Source organism: Varanus komodoensis, unplaced genomic scaffold (genome assembly GCF_004798865.1).
Source record: "Varanus komodoensis strain SLA01 unplaced genomic scaffold, ASM479886v1 scaffold1, whole genome shotgun sequence".
Lineage (NCBI taxonomy): Eukaryota > Metazoa > Chordata > Lepidosauria > Squamata > Varanidae > Varanus > Varanus komodoensis.
Window position 1 is genome coordinate 137,110,785 of NW_025335268.1, and position 21,595 is coordinate 137,132,379.

A 21,595-nucleotide genomic window follows, 5' to 3' on the forward strand; every position below is an offset into this window, starting at 1 on the left:
AACTGAGCAAGATTTTATATTTGTATTGTGATATTTAACTTGATCAGTGTGAACTGAATAAACTCCATTACTGTTAGTGTTATTCATTTTCCATTGAATAAAAAAAAAAAAAAGGGCATGTACTTCATCAGCCCCCCCCCACTTTTTAACCAAAACCTAAAACTCACAGTAGTATGATTTTTCTAGGTAGCTAGGTATGCTAGGTAGCTGATATGTTTAGCCATACTTGATAAATTCAGTCATAACTATACACAAAATGTATTAAATTTGAAGAAACAAAAATTTCACCTGAAGAGACGTCTTCCTTTTTTCTGATCATATGATCCTTTGTAAATTTTACACGTTGATGAGCTTCTATGCATGTTTTGCACAGCCATTCTCCACATTCCACACAGAAACCAACAGCACTAGAATTGTCTTCACAGCTGGTGCACACCTAAAAGCAGGAAAAAATATTTTCAAATCTGAAATCTCAACATTTCAATCCAGAAATTACCAAAGCCTACATCTAAACAAGATGTAAACTGAACCACATTGCAAGGAGAATAGTGGGTGTATCATACCTGTTCAGATTTCTCATCAGAGCTGCTGGGTGCTTCAGATGTGTCTTTGACAAAGTAGTTATCTACCAAATCTATTTGCCTGCATTCCTGGCGACAGATTGGACACCTGATCACACCAACTGCAACCAAAAGAGGATACATCTTACACTTCTCTGGATTACCATAACTTAATTTTTTGTGGGAAAAAAACTGGCATTTGATTAACTTAATGACTGCTAATGAACATGTAGAATCTCCTTTTAAATCCATTAGCATAATGTGCCCAGTGATAAAGGTATAAGAACACTTTCCACTCCAGTGAACCAGGTAATGTTTTACTCTATTTGTTAACAACTAATGCCAGACCAAAAAAAATCATATTCCTATGAGGTACATAGTGCTTGGATAACCAGGCAGCAGCTTTTTCCCCCCAGTCCCACTAGTGCTCCATAAGCTTTTAGAATGGGGTTGTTTTTGTTTCTGTTTTAATAAATATTTCTGCTGCCAGGGATAATGCATGTTACAGAGACAAATAAATAATGCTGCAACAATTACAGGTGGAAGGTACTTTATGCAACAATACTTCCATGCTTTGTTGTTAGCATTTAATAGGCTGGATTTTAACGAAGTTGGTTACATTTGGATATCATTTTTCATAGGACAAAACAGACAATGCCTTAAGTCCCATTTAAATTAATAGGCATTTCATGAAGCTCTAACCTCAATGTCTTCAATCTTCATTACTAAAAAAAGACAGTAGCCATCAGTGTATGTGTGTGGGGGGGTGTATATATACTGATATGGTTCCTAATGAAAATCCATAATAGTTCAGAGCACCTTGACATCATGATTTAAATATGAAAGTTTTATGTAATATGTTATATCTTACCTCTCCCTACTATACTATTAGTTTTGAACATGTTTACTTTATTTGCATCCTCTGGAAACACCGGCCTAAAGTTTTCACTAAATAAAAAGGCAATACCATTTTTAAATAAAACTGCAACATATGAATGAATCTCATACTGTCTTAAGTACATTCTACATAAACCTGAAGAGGCTCCCAGAGCTGTGTCCAATACTGAACTATAGTCACTCTTGTAAGACAAGCTATATTATATAAAAAATGAAAGGGCAACCTGTGGCCCTGCAAATGTTATTGGGCTGCAAGCTGGGGGCTGGATTTTAGTTGAAGTCCAACAATATTTGGAGGACTGCAGGATGCTCCCTCCTGCCATAAAGCAAAGAACAGAATTTATTTTTCTAGCCATTCAAATGATCGTTAATGATGCTGTTGCTATTGAATTAACATCCCCATCAAACATTAGCAGCAAATTAAAACGACTTTACAGTACTACTGTACTGGCCCTGGATATTGGTTCCTTTCCCAGTCTGAGAAACTGAAACATTTCCATGTAAATGAGAAAGTCTCCATACTCCAAAAATGACACACCCGGAAGCAGATTCTGAATTAAAGTGGTATTTTTACTGGGGGGGGGGGGATTTGATCTTCTCCCAAAGTTAAGTGCAAGACAATTTTTTACAATTATGTTCATAGACAAAAATGTAGATAGTATGCTGCTGCATGATTTTTCAGGATACAACGTTTTCCAATTTCAGAACAAGATCAGTTTTTGCTAAGTTTAGCTGGTCTCCTTGACATCAAACTACTAAGGCTGAAATAAGTAAAACTATGATGGGAATAGTTGATTTTTAACATAATCAACCCTTTTGGAACCTCATATAGTCTTGAAAGGAAGCAGGAGATGACATATTAAATATAGCTGGGAATGAAATCTCTGATTGCCCTGCTAGATTATTTACTTGATTTACATCCTGGAATTTACTTTTCTTTTAAAAGAATTCAAAGTGGCTTACATAATTCTTTTCCTCCTGCTCTCAATCATATCCCCACAACAACAACCCTGTGAGGTGGGGTGGTCTGAGTGGCTGTCACTGGCCCAAGGTCACCCACTTGGCTCCATGGCTAAGTGGGGACTAGAACTTGAGACAGCCTGAGTCCCAGACATGCACCCTTACATACCATACTGGCGTTTTACAAGTTTCTACAATGATATTTAAGAAGTATTAAAATGTACATGCCACATTAAATTATTGAGGAACTTAATAATTTATACTTATAGTGATTCCCATCAAATACTACAAAATAAGTAAAGAAACTTTTTAAATCGGACCATCTTCTGTTGCATGGGAAAATGCAAGCCGCCCCCCACCAAAAAAGTATCCCATTTTCAAAATCACTTTTGCATCCCTGCAACAGATATGTGATAGCATACTTTGTCTGAACATGTCTAAATAGCCACTCACTATTCTGACTTGATTTTAGACCAAGTCACAGACCTTTTCTATGACTTGGTCTAAAATCATACTTTCTAAAGCCATATAAAATTGGAATCATTGTTTTATTTTTGGATTATTGCTTCCTGTGGAAGCAAATTCCATAAATTATGTGTTGTATGAAGTAGTACTCTTGTCTCTCCTAAAGCTAATGTCAACCAACTTCATGGATGATCCCAAGTTCTAGTGAATGTAGAATGGGAAAAAGTATTTTAACAATATCCTTCACTTCATGCTTAACTTTATAAGCCACAACAATCAATACTGCCAGGAGTGAGCAACAGAAATTTAAATGCAAGTGGAGCAAAAGTTTGCAAAAGTAAAATATTTTGTTTAATCCATTTGTGCAGCAACTTGGGACAACATTCCTAGAGCAGGAGTCAAAAGTAAAGATCTGGTATAATAAAACCCAGACAGATATCTTCCAGATCAGAGTGAAAGATGTGAAGTCTATCCTGGTTTTGTTATCAACTGAGCAGATATGAACTTCCACTACTATTTCTCAATATATTATTTCAACTCACAGAAATTAGCAAGTGTGAATCCTACAGCTCTTCTCTGCAATCTATAGCTTTACTATGTTTCTCTAGAGTGCAGCATTTGACTAGGAAAAAACCCTAGCTATCATGATTATAAAACTAATAAAGATCCACAATTCAATTGCTAGACCCTATTGCCATCTGAGCAAATATATCTTTCCTCAAACTTGGATAACTCGCTCTAAAGATCAGCTTTCTATGCCAAATGATACTCCATTACAACGGGACTAGAAGTCTGTATAAGCTGACAAGAATGAGTATTTTCACTTAGTGATCTATTCTCTCATTTCTATTCCCATGAATTTTAAAATTTACATAACACTGCTGAGTGGGGTCATCTGGAGTTTTGGGGTGCATTGCCATCAGTATGCTGAGAATAGGCAGCTCTATTTCTCCTTTTTATTGTCAGCAGGTAAGGCTTGGACATGCTAAACCAGCATCTGGTTGCAGCAAAGGACAGGATGAAGGCTAACAAACTGAAACTCAATCCACCCCCTAAAGAACCGAGTTCATAGTTGAGGGGTTCTCCTTGATCCATCTATGTCACTTGAGGTTTGGATGGCCTCAATGATTCATATTACCTTGTGCCAGTTCCTAATTAGTTTCTCTGATTTATGGTATTCTATTGTCTTGTTTTATGGATTGTTGTAACCAACCTAGCAAGCTTCTATAAAGTGATACAGAAATGAAATAAGTAACTGTAGTAATGGGTTTAAGTCAACTTTCCTTCTTTTAGTTCATGTTACCTGACATTAACCCTTCCTTCTATACCACTCCAATTACCAGGATACTCCTGCTTCAGCTAGAAAATGGCAGTTATGAATTATCCTATCCACAAAAGAACTGGAGCAACTTCATCCAGAACTATCAAAGGACAAGAGCAATGGATAAAAATTAACAAGGGCTTCAGGCAGAAGCCTCAGCGGGCTGGATGAGGAAGGCAAGGGACCAGGCAGAGTCTTTGGAAAACACCACTTCAAGGTGCCCCAGGTTTAAGGTACTTCTTCAAGGTACTTCTAAATTAACATAGTTTAGTGGTCAAATTTATACCTTTGTTTTGGAAAGCTGCCTAGGAAGGCCTCAGCCTAGAAAGGCCCCAGGAAGGCCTATAAAATGTATTTATAGGTGAGCTATAAATAAATACATAAATAAATAAACATATGAAAGAGTATCAATGAAAAACTTGATTTACATCAATTTAAATCAAGCATTTTCCTCGCTGATTTAAATCAATCCACCCTGCACGAACTGGTGACACAGCTGCCAGACTCCCAACTAGAAATGGAAGCACAGAAGTGCTTCAGCATTAGAGGGGTTGGACAGACAGATGGGATCCTGTGACTGTGCCAGCATTTGAGAAGAAAGATGAAAAAGATAAGCTGCAACAGAAGGAAGAAGGACCAAGTGCAGTTTGGTACTCAGGAAAACCAAGGGCTCCATGGTAAGCAAGTAAAACTTACATTACACCCCTGAAATAAATGCTTTTAACACACATAAGGAGGTTTTGCCTTCCAGGCACAAGCATACCTTAGGAGGTTATTAGGAAGAAGCTAGCAAATCCATGTATTTTAATGCATTAAAAATATTAATATCCTGCCTCATCCCTACACTTGAAGCAGCTCATAACCACCACCTAATGAGAGAGAAAATAAAAGCAATAAAACAATGAATCATCCAATGAACTGCAGCAATAAAACTAACTCATCTGGGGCTCAGCTCCTAAACTAGAAGTCTTGTAACCTCTTCCAGAAATAAGAAATCAGCTTTGGAAGACCTTTTCCAGGAAGCTATTCCACAAACATTAAGATACCAATTATAAAGCCTTGATTCTTGCTGAATTCGTTCTGATATATCACAGTGATGGCATAAGCAGAGTACCTGATGCAGAACTTTGAGTGGAGTGGCTCATATTAGGCTCAGAAGTTACAACAGAATTGGTTCCATATGGTCCCACTTCATCAAGGATGTAAACCTCATCATTTTACACCATCTCCAAGGTCATATCACACTAGTGTATTGTGGTTACAATGGCATGAATGAGGAGACAACCCATCTTCTTGACAAAGAAATAGAATCCAAAGGAACAAAAATTCGAAGTGTTTCCATAAAGCTGATATGCCAAAATTGACCCAGTAACTAAGGGTCATATTTCTGGTCTCTAAAGGAAACTGACAAAGGGCAACATTTATTTATTTTAAATAAAAGAGACTGAGGTTTCACTTATATTATGTTGCTGTTACAAGAATTAGACATTTCATCAGCTTCCTAAAAACTCCCATAAGAAAAGTAAGTCATGTTAGCTCTCAATATAACATTTTAAAATTAAGATTAATATTACTGGTGTCTACCAAATAGTATTTCTGAAATAGTTTTTTGAAGACTGGGAGCAGAGGAGTATAGGGTTAGGGCAGACAGATGTGCCTAAGATTTTAACTAAAGTTACGGGGGGGGGAGGGGAAGCACTCCGCTGCATTAAAAAAAAATGCCTCAAATTGAACTGTTTTCCCTTCACCACCACTATCTACCAATACATTAATTTTCACAACACTGAAACTTTTTCTTTTAGGTATAACTCAAGTAAACTAAAAATTCAGTAAATCATTTCTGAAATGCATGCACACTGGTAAGAAGATACGTTACTGAACATCAGCTTAAGGCAGTAAAACTTCAGATGAATAGTTCATGAAGAAAAGTGTTAGATTTCTCATGAGCAATATATTTCAACGGAAAACTTCTCTATCACTTGGTTGTAGTTAAACAATCGGAAATCCCAATAGAAATTTCAGATACTATGCAGCAAGCTAACTAAAAAAAAAATAATAGTTTCACTTTGCATGCCAGCCCATACTTTCAGTTTTATATACAAGGCTGTGTCCACTGACTGAGAGAGCCATAAGGCACCAACAGCCTTATGCCCAGGGAAGCCACCTTTTTCCTATCAGAATACTCTGTTGCATATTGGAAGGTCCAAGGCTGAAAATCATGATCATTGAAAGAGGAAAGCTTATATTTACCAGACCTGAAAAACAGCTGACAAGACTGAACAAATTGTAGGAGGCAACAGTTCTGATCTATGTATTGCCCCATTCTTTCAAGTACACATCTTGAATATGCTACTTCTTCCTTTAGATGTCATTTTATTTCATCTTCTAGTTGACTAAAAAGCCAAAAATAATTTCTATATCATATGTCGTTATTTGTTTTTCGGCACCAGGATAAGACCTTTTAAAAACTTATTTTAATTGTTAATTTATTATGTAGGTTTTTTTAAAAAAATTTAAGCCAAGATGCACCAGGTTTTAATATTTTTATTGTATAATTTTTGTATGTTTTTGTTTGTTTTTCTTGTGAGCCGCCCCGAGGCTTTGTTGTGATGGGGGAGGCATAGAAATGTTTTAAATAAATAAATAAAATAAATAAATATGTCTAAAATTATGAACTCTGAGTTCTACCCTTGTATTTTTTTTCAATTTTTTTTTTTTTTTAAGAAACGTGGGTTGAACAGTTCCTTTCAGGTCTTCCAATACTTGAAGAGATTAAGCATAAGAAGTCGCTTTCTCTGTTCCCTGCAATGGCATATTTTCACGGCTGAGACTTTGCCTGATCACTACATGGGAAATAATTTAAGTGACACAAAAACAAAAGGTCCAGTGATTAACCAATTTATTATCGCATAAGCTTTCGTGAGCTAGAGTCCGCTTCAAATGTATAAAGTGTGAGTTGCCTTTTGGTCCCAAAACTATTGCCAAGGTTACTTACTATTGAAAAATTCAGATGTATTTGATAAAGTGAATTCTGCTCCAGAAAAAGCTTGTCATACTGAATTTTTCAGTTTTTCAGGTACTATGCAACTATTTGTTTTTCAGCTGATTTTGAAGAACTTCCATTAATTTGAAGCTGTTCATTCACACGTAATTCCCTAAAAATAAAAAACCCACTGGTCTGGTTTCATATGTCACACAGAAATTTATTGTGGGCTGTACTGCAAAATGGAAGAGGTGAGTGCACTGTACAATCCATCAGTTTTTACAGTGATAGAACCAGAAAGTGAAAGAGTTGGGAACCAGGCTATTAACTGCTGAAGAAAGTAGGATATCATTTTAATTTCTATTATAATTCAAAGCAGCAGAGATTTATACTAAAAATAAAATCCAAAGGCCTCAGTCAGCCACTGGACCCAATCAAGAGTAAAGGAATGACTATTAGCCACATGTAACAACCGATGACCCATGGATAGAGAATTTTACACAAGGCACATACAATGGTACCTTGGCTCACAAATGCCTCAGTTCACAACCAAATCAGGTTGTGAACAGAAATTTCAGAAAAATTTTGTCTCAGGGCGCGAACTCCTGCATCGGGTGACGATCGCGATCACACCCGTCTTCCCTGCAGGGGCATGATTGCAGTCGTGCTGGGGGGGGGGGCGGGGAGATGGCCGCGATCGCGCCCGTCTTCCCTATCCAAGTGCAACTGCAATCGTGCCCCTCTATGGTTGCTGTCGTGCAGGGAACACAGGCACGATTGCGGACATGTGTGGGGGAGGCGGGGAGACGGCCGTGATCTTTGTTGTTGTTTGTCACTTTGCTTCAAATGTTTGTGATTAAAAAATATAGTTACAGAATGGATTAACCTTATTTACATTGAACCTTATGGGGAAATTTGACTTGGCTCACAACCAATTTGGGTCACGACCAGAGCCGTGGAACAGATTAAGTTCATGAGCCAAGGTACCACTGTAAACGGTCATGAGCACACAATGTTGGGTTTTTGCATGCTAACATTTATTACTGTGTTACCCTTGCTGTTGCTGTTTTAAACAACATAAGGGAAATACAAGCTATTGCCTTTACATTTTTGAAGGTATTACTTACACACACACACACACACACACACACACACACACACAATGCACTGTGTTAATGTTACCTCTCAAATCTTTCAGGTCAAATATGTATCCTGCATTGGGACAAAAAACTGACTTTAACCTTTTCTGTTTACTAAATGGGAAAGCTGGCATCTGATGCTAAGACACCCTGAGAATAAGCTGGAGTGTGTGGGTGGCTTGTCTGTTATTCTCAGCAGATTACTGTCCATTTGGCAGCTAGCTTTATTACTATTTCAGTTCAGTTCTTCTCAGTCCTCCCGTTCTTCCTGTATGTATCCCAGCAGAAATTCTTGTTTGCTTTTCCTTATGTCAGCACCCTTTACCAGATCACAAGAGAAACTCTTCCTTTATACATCAGATCATCAAATGTATTTACCTTTCCGAGCTCTCTTGAATGTGGGAACATATCGGCATTTTTTAAAATTTACTTTTCAGGGTCTTACACTAATCTACCTGTCCAATATTTAGAAAAACATACTAGTATTTCCTTCTTATCAATTGCATCCTCTACTTCAGTGCTACCCTTGCTGGCAGCAACTCTTTAAATGTATGCTTTATATTCCTATAAAGTAACAGCATTTACCCCTAAAGTTTCTCTTCTCCTAGCTGCTTTTGGCTTCTCACCACTTTGTGCTTATTAATCCATTCTTGCACATTTGCACAGGACCATGAAAACAAAACTTTGTGAATGCATTCAGGAAACTCTCAAGCGTCCTTTATTCAAGGTTACTATGATACAAAATATTCAAAGTCCATCCTTAGGTGGAAGATGCTGAGAAAGGATGAGGGAAAATGGAAGCAACACTAACCAGACTGTACTGGTATTGGTTTTGACAACATCTGCCAGGAGAATTTGTAATTGTTCTGAAAAGCCAACAATAGAATTACCTGGGCAGGTTTGAGACATTACAACAAGGCATCCTGAGAATAAAATAACTTAAACAATCCTACTACAACTCATTGGTTCTCATGGTGGCTTGTTGGTGAAAAACAATCAAAAATGGAAAAATACTCTGGGTAAACCATGCTGCAACCTCCCATAACAAAAAGCCACCATGGTTTAGCATAACATGTGACCCAATATGAACATTAAAGCAATACAAAATACCTTAATGTGCAAATTTTCCTATGCAATTTTTCCAGAAAATGTACATCACTACTTAAAGAATAATCATCTTAAAGCACATGCATCACAGGACTTATATTCTATTTAAAAATTACTACCTAGTAATTGCATTTTGCATAATATGGGTATCATTTCTCTGCTACACACAGAAAATTTATTACATATTCCTAAGCTAACAATGTAGATGGGTGCCCAATTAAGCTTGCATCTACTATCCCAATTAACTTTAAAGTTCACTATGTGACCTTGGGAAACCCTCTCATTCCAACCTACACCACTAGCTTATTGTGAGGTTGCACTGGAATAGCTTCTACATATACCACCCAAAGTACTTTGAAAGTTAACTAGAATACAAAAATGGTAAGTAGGGAGACTGATTTATTACCACTCAGGGTTTGTAGCAGAGTAATAAAGTGACACGTACACGATCCAAGATATTCAATGGGGTGTATATGAATACTTAAATAACCCTCTGTCTATTTAGTAGACTGAGTTTATTAGCATATTATTAATATTGTGGCTTCAACCAATATAACCAAAATGAACCACACTTGTCTAATATATCACCTTGATACAGTAGAGCAAAGGAGACAGAAATATCTATGTGTTGACTAATGTTTTCTGCAACTTCAAGCTAAGCATGTTTTCACAGAGTCAGCACCCAATCCTGAGCTTGCTCAGTGATCCTATTCAGCAAGGTTCATAGGCAACCCTAGCCACTGGAAGCCAGTGTAGCTTCTGGAGACTATTACAGCACATCCCAGACAATCCCTCTCTTGTCAGGAAGCAGACTACAGGTCACCTACACTCCAAAAGAGGAATCCTAAAATAGCATCAAGTGAAAAGCAAGATATAAGATACAAATGACTTCTCATTTGTTCTGGAAGTAATAGTACTATGGTCATGCAAGTTATAAAGATGGATTTCATGTTCTTTCAGCAATGATCAATAACAGAACAAGAATCATTCAAACCAGCAAAGCAAGCAAAATTACATTTAAAGAAGTAACATTCTAAAAAAAGTAATTACCTTCACTCTTACATTTGTATATGTAGATTTAAGCTCACCTAATTTTTACATTCAGTACAGGCATCTCAGCCTGTCAGCAATCCTCAGATGATGCCTTCTTCCAGTCTTTGTCTCAAATGACCCAAGTTATTCAAACTTCTTTCTTGCTTGAATAAGTTGGGTAAGGTCAAAAACATATATAACCTGTATAACAAACTATAAAAATGCTAATAAAAGAAAAGAAAAACTATGGCAAAAATAAATGAAGGTATAAAAAAGTTTGCCTTTTAGCTCAGCTAGAGACATACTTGAGAAATGAATTCAACTTCCTAAGGCTACCAAAAGCCAAAGATGAAAATAAATAGGAACCAGCAGAGATATACTGCCAATTACAGTGGAGAAAGGGTTTCTACCAAAACACTCTCAGCTACAGAAACTTCCTGAAGAGAGGCTCCATGGAAGGGCAGAGTCCTTATGCACATTGCATAGAGACCATGAAGAACATAATATAAAATGCTTATACAACTACATGTATACTTACTAGGAAGAAAGTCCTATTGAAATCAGAATAAATGGATATAACCAATCTTAAAATAGTTTATAGTACCTATTTTATGTACTTCAGAAGTTCTTTCTCATGAAACACAGTCAAGGTTCTCACAGAATGAAATTTCACATTTAAATTTAACAATTTAATTCCTGTTATATGAAATGATACATTATTATTTAAAGCACGCCATGATCAATGATACAAAGAATAAAAGTAGCACCAAAAATGTCCCTCAAATCATTGTGTGTCACACGGCTAATTGATGAAACCTATTTCTGGATTTTGATGCAATGCAAAAATTTCTCCTAAATACAAAATTTTACTAAACTACTAAACTTCCAAAGTTCTAACAATCCTTTGCTTATATTTAGTCACCAAGAGCTCTACAGGTACCACGTAACAATTTATTTATACTGATATTGCTATTTCACTGCACACAGTTTTGTCTCAGAAGGAATCTGGCACAGTAAGATGGAAGAGAGAAGAAATATTGCATCAGGTAAGTACAGAGTGATCTTCCACACTGATTAACATATGCAATGCTTTTCAATGAAGCCAGCCCAAATTATGAACAGTGAGTACATCATTGTTTACATTTAGAACCAGTTCATAAAACCTTTTAAAATAGGCTGATAAAATCAAACTCATACTCCAGATAAATACAAGGAACAATGCAATGAAGAAGAAATATATATTCTTAAGCATTTCTCCACTAGTCAATCTACAGGTCCACAGGTTAGCTGAGGTACCCAAGGTAAAATTTGTGATCGCAAAGTTATTGGCCTTCACATAGGGCTGCAATCCTGGGCATGCTCACATCAGAATTTAGTCCCATAAAAATTCAATGAGACTTACTTCTGAATAGACATACATGGGTTTGGGCTACTGTTGGATGGTCTCTGGCCCTGCACAAGCTCAGGGACAATTTTGCTTTCCTCATGCGATGGGGTGGCATACAAGTTGTTTAAATAAATAAATAAATAAATAAATAAATAAATAAGTCTGAAGATGAAAAAGCAGTAACTACAATCCCATGGATGTACTGCATTTTGGAGGTAACTCAACCTCAGTACAACTATGGAAATACACAGCAAGACTTGCTAGTCATTTGTCCTCCCCATGGAAAAAGCAAGGAAAATTACAAATAGCCAGATTCCATTGTATTTTTTACTACAGATCAGGCAGAAACAATGAGGCTCCAGCTACACTGTTTTCTCTCTTCCTCTCCTATCAGAGGATATGGAAAGAGCACCGCTAAAATACAGTAGTCTAAAAGAAACAGATACGAAACTTATGCAATGGTGGCTACCTGTACCTGTAATACTTGTTTGCAAGGCAGTGGTAGAATTTTTAAATAGATAGGTAAACTGTACCAAGAAGGAAGTGCCTAGTTTACATGATACACAACCACATGGGTTGTCACCATTGACTGTTTTGGAATGATATGTAATACCAACTAACCATGCATGGCTTGTTGGGTTGTGCAGAATGACTTGTTTTTAAAGCAGCTTGTCATGATATCCAAACCCAGCAGAATCCCTGTGCATGGTCTGTTGGAAAAGGCTACAGAACCACCTTGCAAGAGTGGGTCATTATGCTATCACTATACCACCTTTGCCCTCCTGCATCAGTATGGTTTATTCTTCCTCTGCTACATCAATAACAAATGACACTTGAGAATGTCCTTAAAGCATTCACAAGTGTGGGCGAGGGGAGGAGGAGCTCTTTTGTAAATACACAAGGGGTCATCAAAAAGTTAATGCACTTTTATATTTTATAAATATATTTTATATATTTTTTGCTGATGACATTAAAAACTTGGTACAACACTAGGAAAAATGCATTGCAAAGGAAGGTGACTATGTAGAAAAGTGATGAAATTTGTTTTTGAAATTCTTAATAAATAGAGTTTTTAAAAGTGTGGAAACTTTTTGAAGAACCTCATACATTTTGTTTACATTCTTCGGTAGTAAGTTTGTACAGTAACCCAGCACAAGAATCTTGTCTCTCACTGTACTGAATCTGGAAATAACATTTATCAATTTCTATCCCATTGATTTGTGCAACTGTTCTAAGTTCACTCCAAGTTATTTCATAGATTAAAGCTGCTTTTCTCCCATTGCACCTGGCAAAAGTGTGCATATTTATGTGACTACTTCAGTGCATATTGGCTTTTTAATATAATTTTTATTACCCCAGCTATGTAAACCAATAAAATGTGTATTTGCAATCTACACCTTATTCTGTCTTGTCCCACATGCCTATCCTTCATCTATGTAGCAATGGGATGGGGAAAGGTAGCTGTATGAAATGCAGGGATTTGAGAAGTTGTGTCACAAGGGCCCTTACAATATGTACAAGGAGTGGGCAGGACTGAGGGAAAACAAACCATGGCAAGCTGCAGAATTACTTCCTCAGTGTGGCTTATTGCAGTGTATAACTGGTCCTATGTAATATCAAGAACTGTAGCGTTAATTTAGCTAGTTTACTACTTTGGTAACACCAAAAAGCTATAACCCTGATAGAAGCAAAATCCATTTGTAAAATAGAAAAGAATAGATGAGTGAAGCACCAATACTGCATACATTGAATATCTACATTAATTATACTAAGAGAGGAACAAAAGCATGGAATTTTATCTACCTCACAGCAAACATAGAAACTGTGATATTCATATATTACATACACAATTATTTCATAAAATGGTCTTAATATACCTCATCTCTTACTGAGTATTAGACGTTAACCTCTGAAAAGTGAGCTCTACAAGGCTCAGCAGATGCTACGCCATCTAACTATTTCACTGTTTGTGAAATATCTATTTCACTACAGTTTGTGGTACCTGAACTTGAGCAAGTTCACACTTCTTATAGATATGATCCCTTTCATGGAAAACAAGACCTTTAACTACTTCTTCATTAAATTCTGCAAGCTGCACCCCTGTCCAATTTTACCATTTTGCTGCACTCATTTACTTTATTATACTAACTGTTCATTATTTCCATCAAGCATTTTAATCTTTTTCTGAAACTTTCGAACTCCTACTAACTGTTGTTAATGCTACCACATCAGGTTCAAAATTACTTAATGAGAGAAACAAACTACAAAACTGAAGAACTAGATAATCCAATTCATTGTGTAGGTTTACTAGAACTAGCTTACAGAGAACTTCTGCAGGTGAGAACATATATGGCTGACTTATGCAAACAGTTGCACACAGAATGTACACCAACCTTTCTACTTACTTACCAGGCATAACAGCTTTCTGAAATGTATTTGCTTCAGACTCAGCTGCCCTAGGCAAGGCAAGCTGAGCAACCCCTTTATAAAACATTACACCTTACACCAAATCATCTGCTGAACTAAATCCTTAACTAGTTTGCCTAAAAAAGAAACGGGCAAACACAGCACACACAAAAAGGCTAACACTATGGACACTTAAAATGGCCAAATTTAAATGAAAATAAGTAAAATAGATCTATTTTAAACCTCCAGAGCTCTTTAGAACCACATTACTGATTACTGAAATGTGATAGAAACAGAATTGCAGCTCCTGACAGGAAACTGGCCACCAGACAGACCCAAGTTGACCAATCCTTATTTAAAACAAGTCTCTAATTATATATTACATATTTTGGTCACAGCAGGTCCTGATTTACACAGATTCATTTCCATGTTAAAATTAATAGTAACTAAACTAATAACTCTATTAAATTTTTGTTATTACAAATCCACAAAGAATGAAATGACACCCCCCATAGTTTATATACAAGTCAGGCAAAACAACAGAATTCTTGTTTCCAGACAGCAGAATAGCTGAAACATATGTGCCCATGCAGTTCAGAACCTATACTAATTGGCATGTCTTCTCCTCCTTGAAGTCATACATTTAAGTTACACAATCCGAACAGATTATAAACTACAGCAGATTAATAAATTACTGGTGTGAAGGAAGTCCCTAATTTAACTCACAGCATATCCAGCTAAGGCTGGAAAATATTCCTGACTAGAATTCTGAAGAGCTATTACCAATCAGGGTAAGGAATACTGAGCAAAATGGACCAATGGTCTAACTTGATATAAGGCAGTACCCTATGTTTCAACACAGCAATCCACTTTATCAAAGCCATCCTATCAAAGATGACATGTCACTCGGTCTTGCACTCAAACTGTCCTCTGTGCAGACCATTCCAGGAGTTCAACATAGTGCCAACTTCATGACAAGTCAGTTACAAGAGGTATGAAGATGTGAGAAAGATGTATTACTAATATTGCATTCATGAAACTTCCTGCATTTTTCCTAAAAGAGACTGTTATGTTAACAGGGAAGAAATTCGACAATCACAGCTTTCCCCATCTTTGAAAAAAATTGAATGATAATGTGAATTTATTAATAATTCAAGAATTCAAGAATAAATGTTTGCCAGCCCGTACCATCTTATGTTTCAGTATAGTCATATTGCTTCTTTCACTTCATGGAAGTTGTGGTAAAACAGGTAATAGATGCATTTGGATATAATACCAACTAAACTATAGTTTACTGCTGCCTGGTTCCCTTCTCCTTATACAGTTCAACTGAAAGGAGATCATAAGGATGGGCTTCAGTTTTCAACTACCCCCGGTATGTTGTTACATCTGAAAGAGGACACATTATGCTAAATTGTTTGTTTGAACCAGCCAAGTTCAAACAATTGTTTACAATCCTTTCTCAAACTGACCACAGTTTCTTCCAACTTAGACATAACAAATTGTAGTTAGCCAAAAATGAAATCAGGTACTTTCAATCCCCTACCCATAACCACACCAGAGAAGAATACAAGGGGAAAGCAAGCTTATGCACAGAATGATTTAATGTTATGTTGGAATCAGGACTCAAACACTAGTATACTCAGGCTTCAACACATCCCACTGGCTCAACAGCATTATTTATTTATTTATACTATCTTAAAACTTATCTAAGACAAGCAGCTATGTGGGTTTTTCCAAGAATTTCCAGTGCGAATTATTTAATTAATAATTAAAAATTAATTTGCACAAGATCATTTTCATAAAAATGTAATGTGCTTCAAAACATCCAACACAAATTAGGTTAATTTGCACAGGATAATCTGGGTAGGAAAAAAGTCATCTTGCATGAAAAAATGTTACAATGCCCTAGAGCAGGAGAGGGCAATGTGGTGCAACAGATGCTTTGGTTTACAACTACCATCTTCCCTCACCATTGACTATGCTGTTTAGAGATGACAGGGAATGTAAGAGGGCAACAAGCCACCCAAATGCCCTAGAGAGATCCAATTTGGAATGTTTATTTTTCTTGTATTTAATGAAAATCAACACTAAAAAGTACACAATATTAATTTTTTTATCCTAACAGACTACAGGTATTTAACCTTGAATATTTGAGGGAAAGGGGGAAATAAAACACATAAATATAATTTAAATGTTCTTTTATACAGTTTACTGGACTACTTGCAAAAAAATTAAGACAACTGAATTTACTTCTCTTCTGTTGTTAAAATTTCTAAAGTTTTTGAAAACTATCAACACAGTAATACATTTTAGAAAATCAACCAGTCCAAAATTTTATACTGACATAGAAATTCTAGTTCTACTTTCTTCTTGTAAGATTACTGAAGCACTTTCAATTGTCAGTACTGATAAATTCCAGTTCATACTGAGACAAACATATTTCAGAGTCATATAGTGAAATCCAGTTGGCCTGCAATAAACAACCCAGGAATTGTCACGGCCATGACAGACCAAGTGAGCATGCTGCCTACAACCCTACCCACCAAGCTGTTTCCAGAGTCAGATAAATTCCTGGAACTATTTAACCCAGGAACTGGCAATCATGTAAGAACCAAGTCATACTTGCTAGTGATAATCATTTTTAAAAAAATATAGATAGCTTTGAAACTGCCAAGCTTAACTTTGAAACTGACATGCTTGTATTTTCAATTGGCATACATACATTTTTACTAATTAGTTTATGAAACAGAAATTTCTCCATAAAATAGCTCTGGAAATTTTTCCTCGGAAATGACTTCATTTCACTAGAAGCAAGCTTGTCTGGCTAACATACAATCGGTTCTAATCTGCCTGATGGAAATCTGTGAACTCAGGTCTTGGAATCTCAGTTTCCATTTCTACGAAGTTTCAGGACTACATGAGAACATCAGAAGCTGCCTTATGAAACAGGAACTCCCCCGTTTGAATGTTATCTTTGTCATAAATTCATTGTTTATCCTTACATATGCCACTTTTTCTTAGCCAGAGATTTTAGTACTGAAATACTAATACTGGGTGTTGTAAGGATATGAAACAAAAATGTTCCAAGTACTTCAAGTATAATACTATATAGATACTGACCTGGTTCTTGCAGCACAACAACCCACCATGGATGATCAGGTATGGTGGACTGTCATGTCTGTTGGGAATGAGGGTGGCAGTTGTTCTTGGCGCCACTCATGGTTTGTGCCAATTTGTACTCTGAATTAGTGAATGAAGGGGAAAAGGTGGAGAGGGCTTGGAAATGTGGGACTCCTGACTCTGAGATGAAAGAAGTGGCACTTATCTCAAGGCCACTCTCTGCAAGTACTCAGGCAGACTTTGAGAATAGCCAAGATGCACAGCTGTCAGGTGGAAAGGAGCTCTCAGACAAACCTTGTATGGCTCTTGAGCCCATGACACAGCATCAGGAGACAATTAGAGGATAGGCATTTAGAAAAGAGGTGTGCTCACTTCTAAATGGGCCCTTCAGAAGGGATCGGGCCCAGATGTACTCAAAAGGACATACTTCAGTAATAGTTGTTTAGATTGGGTTGAACAATTCCCTTTGCCCATGCTCAGATAAACATTCTCTGGTGAATGCGTTTATTGAGTAACCTTTGGTGAATAAAGAGTTGTTTGCAAAGAATGGTCTCTTGCCTTGAATGTATGAAGGGAAGAAAAGCTGGCATACAACAATGTAAAAGAACCAGCATTTCTGCACTGTTACTTATTTTTCACAAACAAGCCACCTTAAAAATCCATTACTTTAGGCTTGTTGATACCCATAGTGGTTTGCTGAGCCATCTGAATCCAGCAGTGTGTGGCTCTCTATCTCTGGGTAGAGATAGAGAGCCACACACACAGCCAAAGCAGGACAAACCCTGCCATTCCTTGCAATTTTGGTCATGCCACTGGCATTCTCATTCTTTCTCAGTATCCTCTGCTCCATGCCTCTAAAGATCACAAATATCAAGATGTCACAGTTAGAAACAAAAGAAGCAATAAGCAGGAAAGGGAGTGGGAGATGAAAGAAGCTGGAAGAAAGGCACTTTATAACAAACTTCAAAATAGAGGATGAAATTAGCTAGAATATTGGCAAGAGAGGGTATCAATATTCTAAGCTAAAGATCTGAGAGTCTGTCTTGTACTGTGGCACAACAAAATTCTTCCCCCTCAGAAAAAGCTATTGGATACATCTGTATGTTAATAAAGGCTTTGAAAATTAATTCCATGTGGCAATCTGATACAAGATGGAAGGTTCTTTCTGCAGCCAACAACTCCAGTGGACAAACTGTCAAAAGGGTGCTGACTTGCATTCTGAAGTAACAAGGAGTTCTGCCACAAAAGCATCTGGGTTATATGTGCTGGAGCTGGCAGGAAAACTGAGAAATGTGCAAGAGGGAGCCACAGCAACTATGATTGTCTGTTGGGAATACCATGGGTTGCTCAGTGAACAATTCACCATGATGGTTTATTACCATGATGTATAAATCAGCTCCAAGAATTATAATTGCATCTATACTCTATCCAACATTGAGTTCATAAGAAATTGCATATTGAATTCTTACTGAGGATAATCAGCATTCCTGGATCACCTGAACTGACTAGATTACTCAGCAAGCACAAAACTGAACCATGTAAAATAAATTTTCTGAAAATCTTTCACTGAAAATAAATGACAATGTTGACATTAAACAGTTCCAATTAAAGTAATAACAATATGCAATTTATGGACAGTGCTGCATAAAAGCAACTTAAGATATATTTCTAAAATACTTTTTGTGGGAAAATCTGTGAATCTTTTGTGGGAAATCTGCTAACATACCCCCACCTTTGAGAAAGCAGCAGCAACTTCCAAGTACAAAGAACAGAGAAGCAAACACAGTCACCACCTGTGAACCTTCCTGTTATTTCCAAGTATTTTCCCAAATGGAAGAATTAAAGAATTCCAAATTAAACAGCCCAACAAAACCAAAGTCACAAAGAATAATGCAATATTTATGCCACTCAATATATACCATATTGATAGCCACTCAATTTATGTTTACTGATAGGCACACAATATACTTTTGCTTCACTATTCACTTAACAGAAAAAAGGTAAAAAGAACAACCTCAAATGCATCATCCCTGCCCCACATTTCAATTTTTCACATATCTGCCATCTTGAAATTTGGATAAATGACTGCACTTTCATTCTACAGTTGAATGTGTTGGGCTTGCCCCAATACAGTCACATGAAAACAGAGACAGCTACTATGCATACTAAAAAGAAAAAAGAAACTTACAAAAACTGTCAAAGCCAGCATCACCTAAAAAGCTTGAAGTAAATGTGGATTATCTTAGTTCTGTACTCATTAGAAATAATTGATCTAGTAGTGCTGACCAACCATTTCATTGCATATCATGAGTTGCATTGTGTAGTAAACACATACTATCCAATACTATTTTCAATACCTTCTTAGCAGCTCTTTAAAAATCCACATTGTCTACAGATATTTATTTCCTTTGGTTCCTAATATTAATAAATAACTTCTAAGTCTGGCACATGTACTGATAAGTTCCTTAACCTTACATTTGTCCAGAAAAATTTCATACCACTGAAGTGAATAATATTCTGAAGTGTGATCCTTGAATGGAATTCTAAAGAAACAAGAAGGAGATTCTTCTGAACCATGAAATGTTGATGGAGCAATGGTAATGTGTCAGTTTAAAACAGTGAGATTAGAATAGTTGCACTTGTTAGGTTAGGAACAGGTCTAGAATAGGGTGGGCAGAAAGATAAATGTCCTTTGGAAGATTTTCTCGATAATTAGAAAAAAGTTTAACATTATCAAATACTCATATCCAATCCTAAGCTATACTGCTGGTATTTTTTAAAAAGTTTATGTAGGGTGAAGATATAACCTGAACTGGAATTTTTTGGGGAATTACTGTGACTTTCATTGCATTTCTGGTATGCAGAACAAATTCTTGGACTCAACATTACTAAATACAAACTGCATTTCTTTTGTACCAGGCTCCAGATAGTGGATCTCAAAATTCTAGATCCTGCAAACTTGGAGTCTACCCACCCATTGTCTAGAATAGATTATGAGCTGTCCTATTTCGAAGGTTTCTGTGTTTAAAAAAAAAGTTGAAAAAATAACAATCCTCATACCATAACTAATACCACAGTAACTAACAAAATTTGTTTTCTGTTCCCATATAAATATATTAAGTTACTGCTAGTCACTCTTCCATGGAACATCTTGAACATCCACTCTGAAACAAAATATTCACAGCAAGTCCATAATCTACCATAGACTTTCTCTACCACTGGCCATCCGTACGCACCCCAGCGCCTGGCCTTGATGCTCCAAGGCCAGCCGTGTCCTGTTTGTGCGCTTAAATGCATACCAATCCTACAAAGAGATGAGCTCAAACACATCACCTGTGTATTCCACAACATTAGCAACTATCACATATACATCTCTGTTCCAGTAGAGAACAATATATCCACTCACCGGGGCTGCTTTGTAAGCCTCGAAGAAAGCTTCTCAAGCTGAGCTGCTATCTACTCATTCTAACCCAACTCACGATCTACACGCCTTCTACACTCGCTCAGCGTCCCTTCGGCCGGGTCCACCCCTACCTAGCAGCGCATCCACCCTGGCCATACCTCCGTTCCCGGCAGGCGCCCACCGCCCATGCCTGCAGCCTTCGCACTCACCCTGCTGGATGTCCCCGTTCGCGCCGCCGGGCACGGGCACGTTGAGCTGGCGTTCGGGCTCCGGCAAGCAGCGTCGACAAAAAGAGTGAAGACAGGGCAGCAGCTTGGGCTCGGCCTCCCGGCTCTGCAGGCTCTGCGCGCACACTGCGCAGGTGTCCAGCAACGACAGCGGGCCCGGCGCGGCGCTGGAGAGGGCGGGCGGCGCGGGGCTGGGGCCCAGCGGCGCCGCTAGTGAGCCGGAAGCAGGGCCTCCGCTCGCCGCCGCCACCGGCGCCGCGGCCTCCGCCTCCCCTGGGCCCTTGTCCGCCGCCACCGCAGCCAGGACCACCGCGGCGGGACTCTCCCTCTCCTCGGGCGGGGCGGGGACGGGAGGGGACGGCGACGCAATTGCCGCCGCGGAGGTGACAACGACAGCCGACGCGGCGACGGCAGGCTCGGGTCCACCCCCCGCCGGCACGGCGTCCCCAGCCCCCTCCCCGCCACCGCCGCCTCCTCCTCCTCCTTTGTTTTCCGCCATATTTCCTCCTTTGAACCCGACTCCCCGCTTTGCTCACGCACAGGACCGCGCATGCGTCCGCACGCACGCCATCAGCTTGCGCGCGC

General features: G+C 37.9%; 1 protein-coding gene across 2 annotated transcripts in view; it reads right to left on the reverse strand.

Annotated features, from left to right (window-relative positions):
* The window catches only part of TRIM33 (tripartite motif containing 33), a 62,402-nt gene extending 40,807 nt beyond the window's left edge, over positions 1-21,595 (reverse strand). Inside the window, exons 1-3 of one of the 2 annotated variants that reach the window (XM_044447629.1) lie at positions 20,993-21,595; positions 564-682; positions 289-436 (exon numbers count right to left, since the gene is read on the reverse strand). In XM_044447629.1, the coding sequence (XP_044303564.1) occupies positions 289-436; positions 564-682; positions 20,993-21,509 (784 nt within the window). In that variant the 5' untranslated portion in view covers positions 21,510-21,595. The remainder of the gene's footprint in view (positions 1-288; positions 437-563; positions 683-20,992) is intronic. The other variant, XM_044447639.1, reaches the window with a different exon arrangement.